The 17,751-nt window shown below is 38.2% G+C and overlaps 1 protein-coding gene across 2 annotated transcripts in view; it reads left to right on the top strand.

Annotated features, from left to right (window-relative positions):
* Positions 1–17,145, top strand: part of pde3b (phosphodiesterase 3B) — a 59,461-nt gene extending 42,316 nt beyond the window's left edge. The window contains exons 5-16 of one of the 2 annotated variants that reach the window (XM_042484438.1): positions 2,519–2,619; positions 3,424–3,655; positions 3,756–3,847; positions 5,181–5,341; positions 5,558–5,692; positions 6,646–6,757; positions 7,557–7,670; positions 9,423–9,622; positions 11,742–11,945; positions 12,581–12,742; positions 13,886–14,138; positions 14,240–17,145. In XM_042484438.1, the coding sequence (XP_042340372.1) occupies positions 2,519–2,619; positions 3,424–3,655; positions 3,756–3,847; positions 5,181–5,341; positions 5,558–5,692; positions 6,646–6,757; positions 7,557–7,670; positions 9,423–9,622; positions 11,742–11,945; positions 12,581–12,742; positions 13,886–14,138; positions 14,240–14,466 (1,993 nt within the window). In that variant the 3' untranslated portion in view covers positions 14,467–17,145. Of the gene's footprint in view, positions 1–2,518; positions 2,620–3,423; positions 3,656–3,755; positions 3,848–5,177; positions 5,342–5,557; positions 5,693–6,645; positions 6,758–7,556; positions 7,671–9,422; positions 9,623–11,741; positions 11,946–12,580; positions 12,743–13,885; positions 14,139–14,239 lie in introns of both variants that reach the window. The other variant, XM_042484368.1, reaches the window with a different exon arrangement.
* The last annotated feature ends 606 nt before the right edge of the window (positions 17,146–17,751 follow it).

Genomic DNA, 17,751 nt, shown 5'->3' with positions numbered 1-17,751 from the left:
CAGCTGTGCATTATACATGTGTACTGAGAGGACCACGTGAGAAATGTAGATCACATTTGGTTTTGAACACAGAAGCCAGACTTGACAGTTAAAACTCTAAAAATGTTTTTCCCAAGTTCTTTTACATCGCCCCCGTCTCACTACACGTCCACGTCATGCCACAGTACATCGCAGCTACATCGTTACATCACCGAGTCAAAAATTTTCCACTCAAGTTACCTCGTGTTCATTGTGCTCAGGCGTTACTTTCATTGCTAGAGCAGATTATTGGTTGTACCACAGTCATTTAATTTATGTCTGGTTCCATTTCAGTTTAGTTTATTTATGAAGGGACATTGCAAATTGAGCTTTTGAAGCTTGAGCAAAGTGGCATGAATTCTTTCAAAAACATGGGAAGACAGTAATGAGCAACAAAACAGGAAATTACCCAAGTATTAATAAGAAATTAGTAAAAAGTACAAGGAAAAATCCCTGAAAATTAGTTTAAAAAACCCACACAAACAAAGAAGACAAACACGACTTGGCAAAAAGTGACTAAAATAATTCTGTAATTATGGTAATTCTAATAATTTCTTTGTTTCCCCTACCTTTTCTCTCATTTCTCCAGACATTTTTACAGACATTTTCCCCAAACTTTAAAAAAAAAAAAAATCTAAATCTACTAATTTCTTGCAATTTGTGGGACATTTCTTGCCAAGTTGCTCTTTGTCTTTTTACTCCATAAATCTGAAAGAAATCAATAAAATTTGCACCAGATTCAAAGGTTTAAATACTTGCGAAATGTGTCTGAAAGCAGCACAAGGTTTCAAAGATACACTTGTTATAAAGATGCCAGAATTAGCAAAAAGGCTGTTTTTCACCTGTAATTCCTTGGCCAAAGGTGTTATAAAAAGGCTTTGATGCAAGAATCTATCACAAAGTATTCAAGCCTTTTGTAAACATGCCACTGTTAACATTAGTACATGTCATCACTGTTCATACTGCAAACTACAAACAAAACAACAAACAAAATACAGCTGGTTTGCAGGTTTGGTGTGCTGCCTTTGTTGTGGTTTGAAACTGTTTGTGTAAGAGACGTCAAGTTAGCTTGTAAACCCACTGCATCATGGGACAGAGCGGGCCCTGCTACCATCCGCTTAGAAACAAAGGAAATATACATGCATGGTCATGTGATCATAAAAGACAGAAAATGGAAACATGTCGGTCAAATGAAAATTGTGTCAAATGTCAAACCTGAGTTTGTTTTATAGCACTCTGCCACCCACAAACAAGAAACTGGGAGAAATTGCGTTTCATCACATCCTTTCAAAGTGTTTTTGCCGACATCAGCGTGCACCTGTTAGCCCTGTGTGAGTCTGAACAGAGAAGCCAAAAGCAGGAGTTTGTAACTCATCACGTCCTCTCGTCCCCTGAGTAAAAACGAAGAAACGGATTTGCATTTTATGCAATCAGGGAATGAGTTTAAGAGGACTATGATAATGGCACCTACTGTTTACATGTATCAACAGAAAATCAGGCTCCTTTAGTGACTGTAAACAAATCCATTGCACAGTATTGAGTTCACTCAAACTGTAAACTTGCTGTGGACGGTGTCACGTAGTGTCTGTGTGTCTCCACAGGATGGCAGTAGAGGCCAGCTATGATTGTTACAGACGGGTTAGAAGACTGACTTGACAGAGGATAGTGCAGCCGAGTACTGTAGTGCATGAGATGAAGCGAAATATCATATAATATAACATCACATTTACGTTTAGGTCCTGTCTTATGAACCAAACTACTCCAACTCATAATATAAGACGTTAACTGATCCCTCTCTCTCTCTCATCAGAAGGGCTTGTCTGAAAATAAGTATGCTTTTGCACATGCTTTTACACACTCTTTCTCACACACACATACACACGCTCACTCATACACAAACATACACTCACACTTCATTATTGTATTTTTGGTAAACTACTGTGGTTTATGTTGCTTACTTTTTGTGTGCTTATTGACGCTGTTTCCTATGTTTCCTATTTGAGGTGGGATTCCTCATGAGACCCCACAGTTTTCTCAATCCAACCACCTTTTCTTCTTTTAATGTTTTTTTCTGTTTTCTGTTCTTTTTTGTACAAATAAATCTTAAATGTGCTAAAAAATGTTGTGCATATAAAAAAGATTAATCTCAAGATGTACATGAGTTCAATGGCTTTTGGTTAGTCATAGTGGTTTTTAAAATAGTATAATCCTTTAATGTATGTAAGGGATCTTACCAGTCTTATTTTGTTTTATATTTTTGTACATATTTTTGTACATATAATATAATTAATGTAATTTCTGCTACCATTTTGTTGTTGTTATTGTGCTTGTTTAAATGTGATCTGTCTGTGTGCCGTTTGTTTTCATTTTTACAGCACTTTCGTGCAACTGCGGTTGTTTTTTAAATGTGCTGTATAAATAAACTAAAATAATTTGATTGATTTAGAGTTAAAATATATGCTTTAGAGCCAGTGTTGAATATGTGTGTTTTGTGCTTCAGCTCAGGTCTGTCTAATGGTCCCAATCCAAACCTGCTCACCATTCCCAAGCAGAGGTCTTCCTCTGTTACCCTCACCTACCATGCAGGGCCCAGGAGAACAGGTGAGGCCTCACCATTAAACCTCGAAATGACGCCATATCAGGGGGTGAGCCACATGGCCTAAAATTATGTCTCCATATTTCAGGGCATTTTTTGTGATAATATTCTTGACTATATGACATAAAAAAAAACACTGAGAATATTTTATTGTTCATTTCAAGAACACACAACTGCAACAAAATTAATACAGTTCGCTTTCAAACATTCAGTAAATCTGACCAAAAATGATCCCTCAATTCTTTAGTTTCTGTATAATATATAAATAATGTAACAAATAGTATAACAATAGTAAAATCATCCACAAATTACACATTGTAACAGTTGCCAAATACAAAACAATACACCCCCGAGTCATTAAATAGTGTATACATTGGAAATCAACAGTAGGTACGGGAAATCCCGTAGGTTTACATTTCAACAAGCTCATGATAAAATGCTGAAGAATTAACTCTGAGTGGCACGTTCGTAAAAGAGTCTGAAACGTGCGGGTCTTTTATACGACATTCAGGACGCTCAGGCTGAACGACGCTACATTACTGAAGTTGCTCCTGGCCAGTAGCAGTTTCTCTTTCAGCCATGCTTGTTGCTTCTGTATGTAACGTCCTGACATCATTATGTCAACAAGGTGAAATGTTGCCATTATCACAATTTTTTTTTCGCATTATTTAAAAAATAATACTACTATTGTGGTGGACGATTTGATACCCCCTAGCTGGCACACCCCTACACCACTTGTGGATCAAAAGCTCCAGTTTCGACTGAATCTCACACCTTCTCTCTTCCTGTTCTCCCTTCGTCCTCTCCAGGTGCGTCTCCGAGCCTGAGCCCAGTCACCTCACCATGCCACAGTCCTGTCTCTGTAGTTTCAGGTTCTACATCGTCCCTTGTCACTCGATCGCCTGTGGAGTTCCCAGACACGGCTGACTTCCTAACAAAGCCGAGTGTCAATCTGAACCTGCACAAGCCCTTGAGCTACGCCCTCAGCTCGCCTGATTTCCAGCAGGCCTTCCGTAGCTCCACCTTGCCTGTCTGCACCAGGTGAGACCTGCAGCACTGAGGTGGCATCTTAATGTGATGTTACAGCAAAAGCTACACTGCAGTTCCTCGTATCTGTGACTGACGCGTCTGTCCGTTGTAGCTGTGGTCGTCAGATGCTCAAGGGAGTCTCCAGCAGCGATGCAGGGGAATCCTATCAACCATTTACAAGTGAGGCTCAACGCAGCCGCTCAGGTACATTTATTTATTTGTGTATTTGCACATACACATGTAAATAAAAGACAGAAAAAGAAAGTTTTAAAAGTGTAAACACTGGGCAGGAGAGGTTAAAATCCAAAAATGGCTTATGGAAGTACCTCCCTTTTAAATAACAAGTAATACAAAGTTGATGAAGATATATAAATGACAAAAAGTTTGTTTTTACAAAGTGAAATGGATTACAAATTATTTAAGTGCTATGAGTCTTTGCAAATTAGAGTTCTTTTAAGATGTTTTTTAAATAACAATAATGTCAATGATGAAGACTGACACCAGACAAGTGCATGACACATCAACAATAACATGTGAACAAGCAAACTGTTTGGACTCCTAAAAATGAAGATCAAAGATATATGTGTATGTGTACATATATCTTGTACACATACAAGTGTATGTCTCAGTGTACCATGAGAAATATCTTGTTAAAATATCAAAAGGAAAACAAGAGAAATACTTCTGTCAGCAGTTTAGGGGGTCAGTGCTGCCCTCTGCTGGACTCCAAATGTAATGCAAGTAGATGCACACAAACAGAGGAGAAATAATTAATATTTTGCCTTGTTTTCACATTTTTGTGTCAGTAGGGGTTATATTTGTTAAGTTGGGAAAATTTGTGAAATTTTGTTAAACACCAAGATTTATATACGAAAATGAGCTTTGTTTTCTCAGTGTTTATCTACAATCACAATTGAGCAGGATGAATAAAGCTAGCCTCTAAAAATGGTACCTGCTGTTAACCAGGAGATACAGTGGCTAGTTTACAACAGTTTATGAAATGACCCCAAAATTAGCAAAAAGTAAGAGAAAATAACCTAAAGATCTGTAAAAATAAATAAATAAAAAGAAGAATTAAGAAAAGAAAAAAAGAAAAAAACAGTTGAAAGGAAAAATGCTTTAAAAATTATAATAATTCTGTAACATGTGATTGTGATAGTTGTAAATATAGTTTTTTCCCCCTAGCTGTTTTGAAATCATTTTTCAAATCCACTAATTTCTTGCATTTTTTGGAAAATTTGCTGTTGCTCATTGCCTTTTTTGCCATGTTTTCGAAAGAAATCTCACCAGTAAACTCAGGTTTAAATACAAATACAAGAAGAAGTGATGTCACTCCAGGTTTCAAAGGGTTAAAGCCCATCTGAATACTTTTAAACTCATCAGTATATTCATTCAAATTCAATTTAACCCTGACATGACGCAATGATGCAAAGTAAAAAAAAATGTTTAGACGCAGGTGTGTGTGTGTGTGTGTGTGTGTGTGTGTGTGTCTGTATACTGATGACTCTCCATTCACTGTGCCCTGTGTGTGCAGCAGGTGAAGGGCTGGAGTGCGGAGGAGAGCCTCTGATCAGGGAGGAGAGTGTGGAGGTGGACGTGTCTGGAGACGGGAGGCCAGACGTTGCAGGGAGCCAGGGGCAGGTAGAGGAGGAGAAGGAGAAGAGCTCGAGCACAGACCAGCAGACTCAGGAATCAGAGGTGTGCTCCATCACAGGACCTTTCGTAACTATGTGGTTATTTTTTGCAGCTCAGCCGATGGAACATTTTCACCATTTGTCATGTCATTTATATATTTTTCTCAAATAACTAACTGCATCAGCCATAGTTGCAACTCAGACAGCTAGCTCATATTTTTATTTGCCAAAGGAAACAATACTCGTGCTGATCTCGACAGTGTTTTCTGCTTGTCTGCAGGGTGAGCAGGAGTTCAGAATAGATCCTATGCTGGAGGACCATGAGGCTCTCATGGAGAAGATGAACACCTGGAACTTCCAGATCTTTGACCTGGTGGACAGAACAGGAGGGAAGAACGGGAGGATACTCAGCTATGTGAGAACAGCAAGCACAGAACCAATCATGTCCTCACGCTGTAGTAGCAGTATGTGTTTTAAGTAGTCGGTCTGTCCACTCCTGACAAATATATTAAGAAGAGGAAAAAGCTTTTTCACACGGGGTAAAATGATCTTTGTAGCCTGTAGGACCTGCCAGTTGTACTTTTAGCCTCTCAGCAGGGTTTCTGCAGATCCTTAAAAAGTCTTAAAAGGCACTGAACTCATCAATCTAAAAATAAGTCTTTAATTGGTATTAAAATTTAAAAGTCTAAAAAATGCTCAGAAAAGCTCGGATTTTATTAATTACTTTTTTTCTGACATTTCTTAGTAAAATCTCAAGATAACAAAGTAATTGGTAACTTCTTTTTTCTTTTTTTTTAATTTACCAAAATCCTCTTTTTTTAACCTCTTCATGATGGATCACAGATGTTTGGTTTTTTTTTTGTAAAACAAACATTTTGGCAAAATTCCTCTTTAATCTATATACAAAATGATAGTTCATGGCTGATGTTTTGTTTTTTTTTGCCAGTTTTGGTGATTTCATCCCAATTGCCATTAAAAAGTCTTAAAAAGCATTACATTAAATTTGCCTCAAACTGTAGGAACCCTGTCCCAGCCTAAATGTACATACCCAAGTTTGGTTCTGTGAAGAATTTAAGGGCTCTGTTTTCCTGAAAATTTTGGCGTCCAACCACATTTTATTATTTTAGTATAATTCCAATACTGTTGCAGATGTGTGCAACCTGAAAAGGGTCTGAACTGGAAAAATAGGTTGTTAGTAGACCAGATTTCAACAATTTCAAGCAATGTCGCCCATTATCTTGAAATTTTAGTAGACAGTGAACTTCTCGTCTATGCATAATTATGAAATCTTAATGTTGCACTGAACTTTGATGTTGAGGGTGCTGGTTGTCGCGTGTGTCTCAGTAACACTGTCTCGTGTTTCCCCAGGTGACATACACTCTTTTCCAGGACACGTGTCTGTTTGAAATTTTTAAGATCCCTGTGAGAGAGTTCATGACATACTTCTGTGCTCTGGAAAGCGGCTACAGGGACATTCCCTGTGAGTATTACACTGTGCAGTGTTCAGGAAGTTCATAATTGGTTTTTTATGTGTAATCCGAGGATGTTCATGTGTATTATCGGGTGAATGAAGTTGCGAATGTGAGACTAACACAGTAAAATGGTTTCCTGTAACTTTTGCAGTAACATTCTGACAGCTTGATGCCAGTAAATTACTGTACAAGTGTTTACAGTTTTATTATTTATTATTTCAGTTTCATTACTGTATTTTCATTGACAGTATCGTTACTGTGTTTTCATTTTACAGTACTTCTACTTTTTGAGTTAGTATTAGTATTTATGGGTTTTTGTTGTTGTTGTTGTTGTTCAGTTTACACTTAGTTTCATTCATTTTCAACATGCTGACAGTACATAACTTACATCAAAATTTCTGCAGAGAAATGAGAAATTACTGGCAATATGTTCCTCTTAAAAAAAATCCAACTGCAGCACAGCACATCTACTCATTTTTATTGAAATCACAATTACACATCATTATTTAACATTAAAGGTGTAAACATAAAAAGTCTAAGGATCACCAAAATGTCTCCAATTGAAGTCTGAAGGGAACATGAATGTCCTTACCACACTGTGGTTAGACTAAATATTGAAAGGGAGGAAGGACACTGAGACGCGGGTGTGAAACATTAGAGCGGGGCAGGTAAACGCACAGGAGAGGTGAAACAATTCAAGAAGAGAGTATCAAAATAAAACCGAAAATACAAGACAATGAAAAGAGAAGAAATGTGAGTGGTAGTGAACATGGTAAAATAAACTAATTGAAACTATTATGCTTACAGATCACAACAGGGTCCATGCTACTGATGTGCTCCATGCTGTCTGGTACCTGACCACTCAACCAATCCCTGGGTTCCAGCAGATTCACAGTGAGCATGTGACAGGAAGTGACACAGGTGAGCACATTAACTCCTCGGACATAAATCGTTGTAACAAGTTGTGGAACACAGGTTATAATCAGGACACACGGACGCACAACAATCACATCAGGCTGTGTGCATGATCGTATTACGTAATCTCCGATGTGTAGTACAGGTGGTAGCCAGTGTTGAGTCATCTGAGGGGTTTTCATCAATCTGTCTCTGCTCACGTGTCTGCACGCAATAACGTCTTCTCTGATCTCATTAATAAAATTTAAAAAAATAAATAAATATGAAGGTGTTTTTACATTCCCAGTGCCTTCCTCATTCTATAAAACCCTTCTACATGTGCATGGCATGGAAAATAAAGTCTTTAAGTTGTTAGAGACATTTTCGCCCATCAGTGTTGATGAACATCTTGAGGGAGAAGTCAGATTCTTCTTTGGAATTACATCTGCACAATTAAACAGTACAGAAAGCTGCTTGTTTAATTATTCTTATATCTATCACTAGATAATTATACTACATCATATACATAATTATATCGGCCTGTATGCATATATTTATACATATTTTTTTACACATATCCTATATTTATACCGTGTGTGATATTTCCTACAGTGCAATTTTTTTACCACTTACTTTGCAATATTTTATATTTCTAGAAGTAAAACCTGTATCTATAGTGTATATAGATTTTATGTTATTTTATTTTTATTTGATCTGATATGTGTTTTTGTTATATTTTTATCCTAGTTATCACTTTTTTTTTCCTGATATATTGTGAACATGTGAATTTACTTGGTGTGGGCTTAATAACATCTTTTAGTCTGTAGTTATCACTTATACCGCATACACACTGTATATGTGTGGTACATTGGTGTCTCAGTTTGAGCCATTTCCACAAAAAAATCTTACAAAGACATTTTTTGATGAGGTCACCAGCAACAGAGAAAGAGCGTGCAGATTCTTCATCATCTCCCACTGACAGCACTACTTCTTTAAGGAATCTTGGACAGATAATTATTTGGTCACCCTCAGAAATACAGTAATTCTGACTGATTTTGTTTGCGGCTTTTAAATTTTGTTTTTTTCTGTTATGGGATGTGGCCTTCACTTTACAGAACACAGATGGTTTGGTCTAAAGCACAGAGATTCCCAGGCTCGCCTCTGCTAATGATATTTTAGCTCCATTAGAAATTACCTGAGGCTTATCCACTGACGTCTGACACCGAGGCTGCCAGGACAGCTGTCATTTGATAAGAGCGGGCAGAGAGAAGGGGATTAGAAAATGTCAGTGATGTGAGGAAGAGCTGTGAGTTTTTTTTGTAAGGTTTCTACTTCATTGTGGAATAGCCACATTTCCAACCTGCTATAACAATTGCAGTGCAGATGTACACTGAGACATAGGGATGGGCAATATGGCCGTAAAATAATATTGCAATATTTCAGGGTGTTGTGTGCGATAACGATATTCTTGAGGATATGACAAAAATACTATGATTTTTTTATTATTAATTCCAAGAATATGGAATTGCAAAAAAAAAAAAAAAAAAAGTCATAGTTTTATGCCAGCCTAAAAGTAACAGTTCGCCTTCAGATATACATCAAACCAAACAAAAATGGCTCCAGAGGAGCTGCTGACCAGATTTACTTTGTACTTTTTTCATTGCTGATGCCCGGGCCAAACGACACCACTGATTGCACATTATTGAAATTGCTCCTGTATTATCGTACATGATATGATTCACTTCATTGACATGCATCTTATTTGTTGTCATGTTCCAGATTCAGATAGCGGGATCTCTCCAGGCAGGATACCCTACGCCACCTCCAAAAGCTCCACCATTTCAGATGACAGCTACGGCTGCCTTGCCTGGAACATACCTGCCCTGGAGCTCATGGCCCTTTATGTAGCAGCTGCAATGCACGACTATGACCATCCCGGTCGCACAAATGCCTTTCTAGTAGCCACTAATGCATCTCAGGTACACCCGTCCCGCTGCCTTTATTGGTACTTAAAAGTGTTGTAGATAGAGTTACAAATTATTTAAGCTCAGTGGAACACATAAACACAAGTGCTCAAAATATGGGTTTTTACAAAATGACACTTCACGACAGCTGTTGTGTCAGAAGGCAGAGCATTTACACAAGTAATTGAAGGATTGAGATTAACCTGTTTCAAGACCCCTGCCAGTCAGCATACATCCCAGTAAGTCTGGTTATGTACACTCTGTATATTGGGGCGATCCTAGTCTAAATATATCACAGTGTTTGATGTCAAAATTGCTTTATCAAGCTGGCTATCGTCATGCTAAACTACATAAGGTTTTACTTCTTCCATTTACAAATCTCAAACTTGGTGACAAATTTGCTGGGTTATCCTTGTATGCACCACAGAACTGTGCTTTTTAAACGTAAACCTGGACATTACATACGTGAGCGTGTATGGATGCAGTGATATATCGATTTTTTTACTGTGAAATGAAATTTGACAGTTATCTTATTGAGAACATTTGCTTTTCTACGATATTGAAAAAAATGCAACGGGAAGGAGAATCTCAGCTTCTTTTTACTTAATTTCAAAAGGGAGACCTTTTACACATACTTCTATTAAAAAATGCTTTAAAGTCTAAATTATAGTGATAAAACATTTGTTTAAAATAACCTTTCTGTTCTCATGTCTTTAAGGGTCATTCTGACTGATAATAGTAATAATTCTGCAATACTGTGATAACGTGAAACTGCAATATTATCTGAGATGGTTATCGTACTGTAAAAATCTCATACCGTTGCAACCCTATATGCATGTGCACCATCACTGCAGCTTCACATAGAAATACACAATATTTCCATCGACAAGTACAATATAATACAACGCTTTGGATGCCGTATTTGCTGCAACGTCACAATTTATCCCTTTATCTGCACTTGCCGCTTCACTGTGAAGGACATTGTTTGCAACACGTTTGCAACTTGAAAGCAAATATCACCACTGACGTCTTGTCCCTTAGACAAGTCCTGCGTACAAAGACAAAATCACATGGCTGTCTCTCATTAGCAGAGACCAAGTCTGTCCAAGCGGTTCCTGGTGGATGCTACATTTCTGCAGAAAAACTGCCACTCAACACATATAGTCACGAGTGATCGACACAAACATGCACAAAGCCAAAGTGCCTTCATATCCTGTGCTTTTTCTGTGAATCATCTTTACATCCTGCATCACTTTGCCTCAAGTAGTATTTTTGGAATTAGAAAGATTTCACTTGAACTGGTCAGTGATCCTCATATATTATGGGTATCTTACAGAAACCGTATGTTTCCATTTTTCCGGTTAATCTTTAACTTGAAAGTCAACATTTTCGACAGATGCCATTTCCACACATACTTCATGATGCAGCGCATTGCTATACATAGAATAATCAATGTAAGGTTTTTGCATGATTGACACAAATATGCAAGACAGGATGACCATTATTTGATTTCCATACATTGACACAAATTTAAATTATCTCTACAAACTGTGTCTTAAGTGAAAATGATATGTGAAATAAACTCTGCACCACATGGCAGTTAATCCCATTGTGCTCTCTCACTGTGGTCAGCTGAGTAAATGAGAGGTGAAAAGGTTAACTGCGTGCCCCAGTTTAAATATTGTATTTTCTCATCATGACCAGTGATAGAGCTGTCACGCTGTGTGGGTTTTGTAAAAGTCCCAGGAAATTAGGTTAAAGGAAAAGAGAGGAAACCCTGAACCTATCGATTGCTAATAATGTTGACAGTTGTCTGTTGGAAGAATCGTTTAAGCCTTTCGTGGTATCTAATGTCTCTGTAACTGCTTTTAACCTGCCTCTGCCCTCAGCTAGACGTGCACTTGAGCCTGTTACATTTCTACTCTCAACCAAATACCCCCATGCCCTTTTTATCTCATTTATTGAGTGCTTGCTATTTATAAAGCCATTACAAATTGTGTAACACATATGCAGACGTGTTGTGTAAGCAAATGCATTTCTGACATTTTGGAGGAAATTGTAGGAATCTTCTTAGCGTGTTCTGTTTTTTTCTCCCTCTCTCACCACTTCTGCTTTTCCTTCCTGTGCGGTGCAGGCGGTGCTGTACAACGACAGGTCGGTGCTGGAGAACCACCACGCTGCGTCTGCCTGGAGCCTCTACCTGTCCCAGCCCGAGTTCAACTTCCTGGTCAACCTGGATCACGTGGAGTTTAAGCGTTTTCGCTTCCTCGTCATCGAGGCTATACTGGCCACAGACCTCAAGAAGCACTTTGACTTCCTGGCTGAGTTCAATGCCAAGGTCTGAGATGAGTTTTATGACCAGAATAGATCCTTATCTATTCTTTGGATTAATCCTCCAATTTCTGGCAAAATATTGATTGAAACATAAAAAGGATGATACATTAAAGTTAAGTTGAGCAGAAGAAAGTGTGACATTTACTCAGGTAGTGTACTCGGGTATGAATTTGAAGTAAATATTATACTGCATTGTGCTTATCCCAAAGCTTTGGTTTCTAGATACTTTACAAATTATGATTTTTGCATAAAAAAATTAAAACAAAAGTTTAAAAAGAATATTTGTTATGAATTAAAGTAACCAACAGATAATACACGTGCAGCTGAAACTTTTAGTCAATTAATCAAATTGTTGGATTGTTGGCTGTTGGATGGAAAATTAATCGGCAACTATTTTTTATAAACATTTGAGACATTTTCCAATTTATTTTATCAACTTTTAAATGTTTTTTTTTAAGTGTTTCTGGATGGGTACTTTTACTTCTAATACTTAAAGTAAATGTCCCTGATTATACTTACTCACTTTTATTTAAGTAACAATTTTAATTCAGGACCTTTACTTTTCAGTGGTATCAGTACTTTACTGAAGTAAAGGATTTCACTTGTTGTAATAAGTCACCTGTCTTTGTTTGTTAACAGGTGAATGATGTGAACAGTCCAGGAATTGATTGGACCAATGAGAACGACAGACTGCTGGTGTGCCAAGTGTGTATCAAGCTGGCAGATATCAACGGGCCGGCCAAAGTCCGTGACCTGCACCTCAAGTGGACAGAAGGCATCGTCAATGAGTTTTATGAGCAGGTACAGACTGCATACTAATGCTGCAGAGTGTATTCAATAAACAGTTTCAGTCTATCTTCTTTTTACTTTGGTAGAAAGTAACACATTTAAAAAAGTTCTATTGTTTTTTTTTATACCAAAGCAATTCTGTTCCCACCAGAAAAACCTTCAGAGAGAACACATAACGTATTTATATCAAACCCCACCATGAAATAAACATTGAGGCTACAAATACAATAAACAAGAACAAACATGAAAAAGAGGGATGAAAACCATAAGAGAAAGGAAAAGGGACAACAAAAAAGATTAATGACATCGGTGACATTTATAAACCTCTAAATCGATACAAACTCGATTGGAAAAACATTAAAGCCCCTTTTAAATTAGAGGACAGTTGAGTTCAGTGCAGGAAAAGCAGCTTTTTGCATGATAAATAAACCAACACAATTAAAAAATGATTTAAAGAAATAAATAAAAATGAAATATCAGTAAGAAAGTATAACATTAACCCTTTGAAACTTGAGCAAATAAGTTAAAGTTAAAAAATAAATAAATAAACACGGGGAAGAGGAGGCAGCAGGGAACTTAAAGAGACATGCCCCCCCCCCCCCCCCCCGCCCCCCCCCCAAAAAAAAAACAGGAAATTTGTAAAAAGGTTAAAGAAATTAGTAAAAAGGTTAAAATAAAATTACCTGAAAATAGGAAAAAAGAATAAGTACATTTTAAAAAATGTTTAAAGTTCAAACCAAAAACAAACAAGAAAATGAGCTAAAATATATTTGTATTTGTTTTATATATTTTAACATTTTTCAGTTTATAAAATTATTAGAAGTATAAATATAGTTCTGTGGCCTTTTTTTGGATATTTTTGAATAATTCTACCCTCTTTTTAAAACTATATATTTGGTAATTTTCCTGTCACATTTCTTTGCATTTCTTGCAAGTTGCTTATTGCCCTTTTCCCATATTTCAGAGAGAAATCAAACCAATTTGCTCAGGTATCAAAGGGTTAAATAGCTTGTGAAAAGCGTTTGAAGGCAGCACAAGAAAACTGATGTCGATCCAGGTTTCAAAGGGTTAATAGTGGTCCGCTCATTGGTGATTGTATGAAGGTTCATCACTTACAATCTGTGTCCCTGAACAGTCTTTGTTTTTAATCTGTAGGGTGATGAGGAGGCGAGGTTGGGATTACCCATCAGCCCCTTCATGGACCGCTCCTCTCCACAGCTGGCAAAGCTGCAGGAGTCCTTCATCACTCATATTGTAGGACCACTTTGTAACTCCTACGATGCTGCTGGCCTGCTTCCTGGCCACTGGATTAATGAAGAGGGATCAGATGAAGACAACGAGGAGGGACAGGTGGACTCGGACTCGGATGAAGATGAGGATGATGAGCTCGAGGATGAGCTGGCACCAAGTAAGAGACCAACTGCTCCTCAGGGTTTACTCCGCAAAACCAGATTGCAGTTAGCCAACCGAGATTTCCTGAAACGTTTCTTTGTGTTTTGTTCATTGCAGAAAGAAGGAAGAGACGCCGCAGGTTGTTCTGCAGCATCATGCAGCACCTGACGGAGAACCACAAGGTGTGGAAGAAGACCATCGAGGAGGAGGAGAAGAGCAAAGAGCTCGGCAAACAGCAGCAGCCCGACGGCCTCCTCCCCAGCCTGCCAGCCAGCCTGCCCACCTCCCCGTCGGATGACATCCAGGTCATCCAGGAGGAGGAGGAGGGAGAGGAGCGTCAGTAGCAGAAGGACGAAGGAAAGAGCAGAGACGCGTGAAAACAAAGAGGAGAGGCAGTACAAGGACACGAGTCCCTCAACCACCTGCCTTTCCAACGTAAACAGACATTAGAAAAACAGACAGTTGCACATAATACACACTTTGCTCCCTCTCTCTCTCTGACACACACACACACACACACACACACACACACATTGAAAGATTCACTGTGCAGACACTCAGATGCTTAAGCAGTCACATTGTTTTTGGAGAAACAAAAAGGCCTTACTACTGTGAGCGGATCCTTGCTGCAACGGTGGGAGCCCAACTCCTATGCACTTTCACCCCATGGAGAGTCGAGTGCACCCAGACTTGGTTTTAAAAAAGGTGCAGAAGAAGAGTGCGGACGGGGGTCCATTAACCTTGCCCTCCATGGTGACCTGGCTGTGATGCTGCCTTGAATGCAAAAGCGCTTACACCTCCCTTAGGTACAAAACAGTTCCTGTCTATTTAAAAAATGTAAAAGGTAGAGGAAAAAAATAATGAAGGAGGCGACATCACGAAGCGATCGATTAAAACCCTTTACCAAAGTGAACAGTTCAAACACGGAATGACAAGAGACTGAGACTGTTTCAGCCTCAACGTCAGGTATATTTTTGAATTATATATACACATATATATATCAAATGTGCCTGTCTGAACCTTTACTGAGTCCATATTGGCCCAGAGCCTCGGTTTGTGTAGTTCTCTCCTTGCTGGCGACACGAAACACTGTATCAGACTCAGTCACAGAGACATTATTGAAATGTTGACTGATTAATAGCATTATATCTGCATCATGTTTGATGCTTTTACTCATGTGTACCACCCGACTTTTCTTTAACTCTCCTCGCTTCATTTTGAGTGTGTGAATATTTTTTGGCGGGAATGTGATAGAGAGAATGAGTAGGGAGAAAGAGAGCACATTTTTAATTATTTTAGTATGTAATTTGTGTGTATGTTTGTGTGTCCTTTCAATAATGGCTGGTTTCTAATCAGTGAAATGTCCTCTGGTGTTTTAACTTTGAGATCAGGAGTGCTGTTTCAATGAATGGATTCTTCGTTTTCCTTTATTTTAAGTATTTTTTTAAAGGTTACTCAGGATTCACGGAAAAGTTGAATAATTATTTTGCAAGAATTTATGTCATTAATATGAAACACACAAATCTGGGTGACTGAAGTAGTTTATATCTCTCAATGAACAACTTTACTACAAACAAATTCAAGCAATTGAAATCCTCTACGACAGAGGAGCATTCAGTTTGTGCCGCCTCTCGGCCGTTCGTACACTGTTTGCATAACCTTTTTACGACCTCACTGGAGAAAAAGCTTATCTTGATTGTCAGCAGACTGCAAATGTCTCTCCTGCAGCAACACAATTTTGCAGTTCTGTAACAGCGTATTAGGTAATTTCTTTTTTTTAATCCAATGTTCAGTCTTTAAACAAACAGTACAATGTCTTATCATCTGCGTTTCAGTCAGCAGGCAAACACAGATGTTTAGACAAATTGGATGCTCACCCGACTCTTTCCCCCCCTTTTTTTTTTTGTTTTTGCCAAACCCATAACTCGGCCAGTGTGTAAAGAAGGGATCCAGGGTTCATTTTACTTTTGTTTTTGTTTATGGCGTGCCACGAGGCAGGTTTAAAAAAAACTACTAGTTCTCTATTTTTGTCTCTAAGAACTCTTGGCATTCCACTAGAAAAAAGACGTTTTATGAAAGGGAAGGCATAATTGTTGCCTATAGCTCCTTTATCACCTTATTAAATCATAATCTCTGGAGAAAATGTTAAGTAAGCAGTGTAAATCAAGATATTAATATTTAAAGACAAAAAAAATAGATACAGGTGTGCACATTTTAATACCAAACAAGTGTTTAGCCGCTGTACAAAAGAGTATGTGCATATAAATATATATTTTTTAAATAATCAAATGAATGCATCTGTTTTCTACACGCAGCTGACATATTGTACATTGAGATCCTGTAATAACCATTTGTGTTTTCAGAGTTTTATCTACTTCTATTTACAGGTGTGGAACTGTGGGGTTTGGTGTTTTGATATTTTTCACCTGGTTTCTCCCTGTTCTGTATCATAACCACTCTTGTATTCTTCATGATCTCTCTCTATCACTGTCCTCTCAGTCGACCCAACTAGTGCCAAACTGTACCTGCAGACGGTAGTTTTGTGGGCTGTGATTCGCTGATTGGCACAATCTCTCTCTGGGCTCCAGTACTGTTCATGCAAGACTAACACCTCGAGTCAAATGTTCCACCCGGCTCAAAGTGGCAGTGACGGTGGCAAGAGTCAGAGTTGGACTCAGGTCAGAGCCATATACATTCTGACAACTCTGTCGTCAGTTTTTTTTTGGTTGTTTTTGTTTTTTCACATGAACCCATGCTGGATCATAAAGCCTCGGTAGCCCCTGACCTGACGTGTTGTGGCTCATTAACTTGTAAGAGTTTGTTGGCCTCTCACTGTGCAGTCTTTCAAACCACAGTGTCCTCTGATGATTGTGCCATAAATACATCTATGAATGGTTGTTACCCTTATGTAGCATCAATATACATACGTTTGTCTAATGTAACCATTCACCCTTATCTACATTCTGGGGGCAACTGATTTTTGTTGTTATTTATAGCTGTCATAAAACACCATCCCTAAAGTATCACAAGTTCTCATTGATTTTTATTGTGTCTGTGTGAACTGGCAACATACTATATAAAACACTGGCTTCTTTTTGTGTGCAAGCATCCCCCAAATAAACAAAGAATAGCCTGAGGGTCCTGATTCACCAAACTGGCATCCAAGAACCAGCTGCAACGACAGCCGACTGTTGCACATGAACAGACTGCAGAGACAAAAACCAATGACCAACCAGCACTCATGTTCTGCACATGCATGAGAGGAAATGCCCCCCATGCCAGCAGACGGTCGTCTGTAATCGCCATTTAGAAAGGGAAACCAGAAGACTGCTATGAGGCCAGTTAACCAGTTAGCACTTTAATAACACAATGCAATGTTGAAAAAACAGCAAATTCACTGTGCGCCAGTAAACAACAACACAAACAATCAGGAAACATTTCTGTTAAGAGCTTACTGCGCGACATTTAGTTACTTACTTACGACATTTAGCAAGATCAGAAAGTTACAATTTGGATAATTGCATATTTAAATTTATGTCACAGAATTATCATAAGTTTTGAGCACATTTTCATTCCTTTTTTTTTACTTTCCTTACTTTTTCTTTTTTCCTTTTTTTTCTAGTTTTCTT

The sequence above is a fragment of the Plectropomus leopardus genome, chromosome 1, assembly GCF_008729295.1.
Source record: "Plectropomus leopardus isolate mb chromosome 1, YSFRI_Pleo_2.0, whole genome shotgun sequence".
Taxonomy (NCBI): Eukaryota; Metazoa; Chordata; class Actinopteri; order Perciformes; family Serranidae; genus Plectropomus; species Plectropomus leopardus.
Note: the sequence above shows the minus strand (reverse complement) of the source record. Positions and strands in the feature narration are given on the sequence as shown.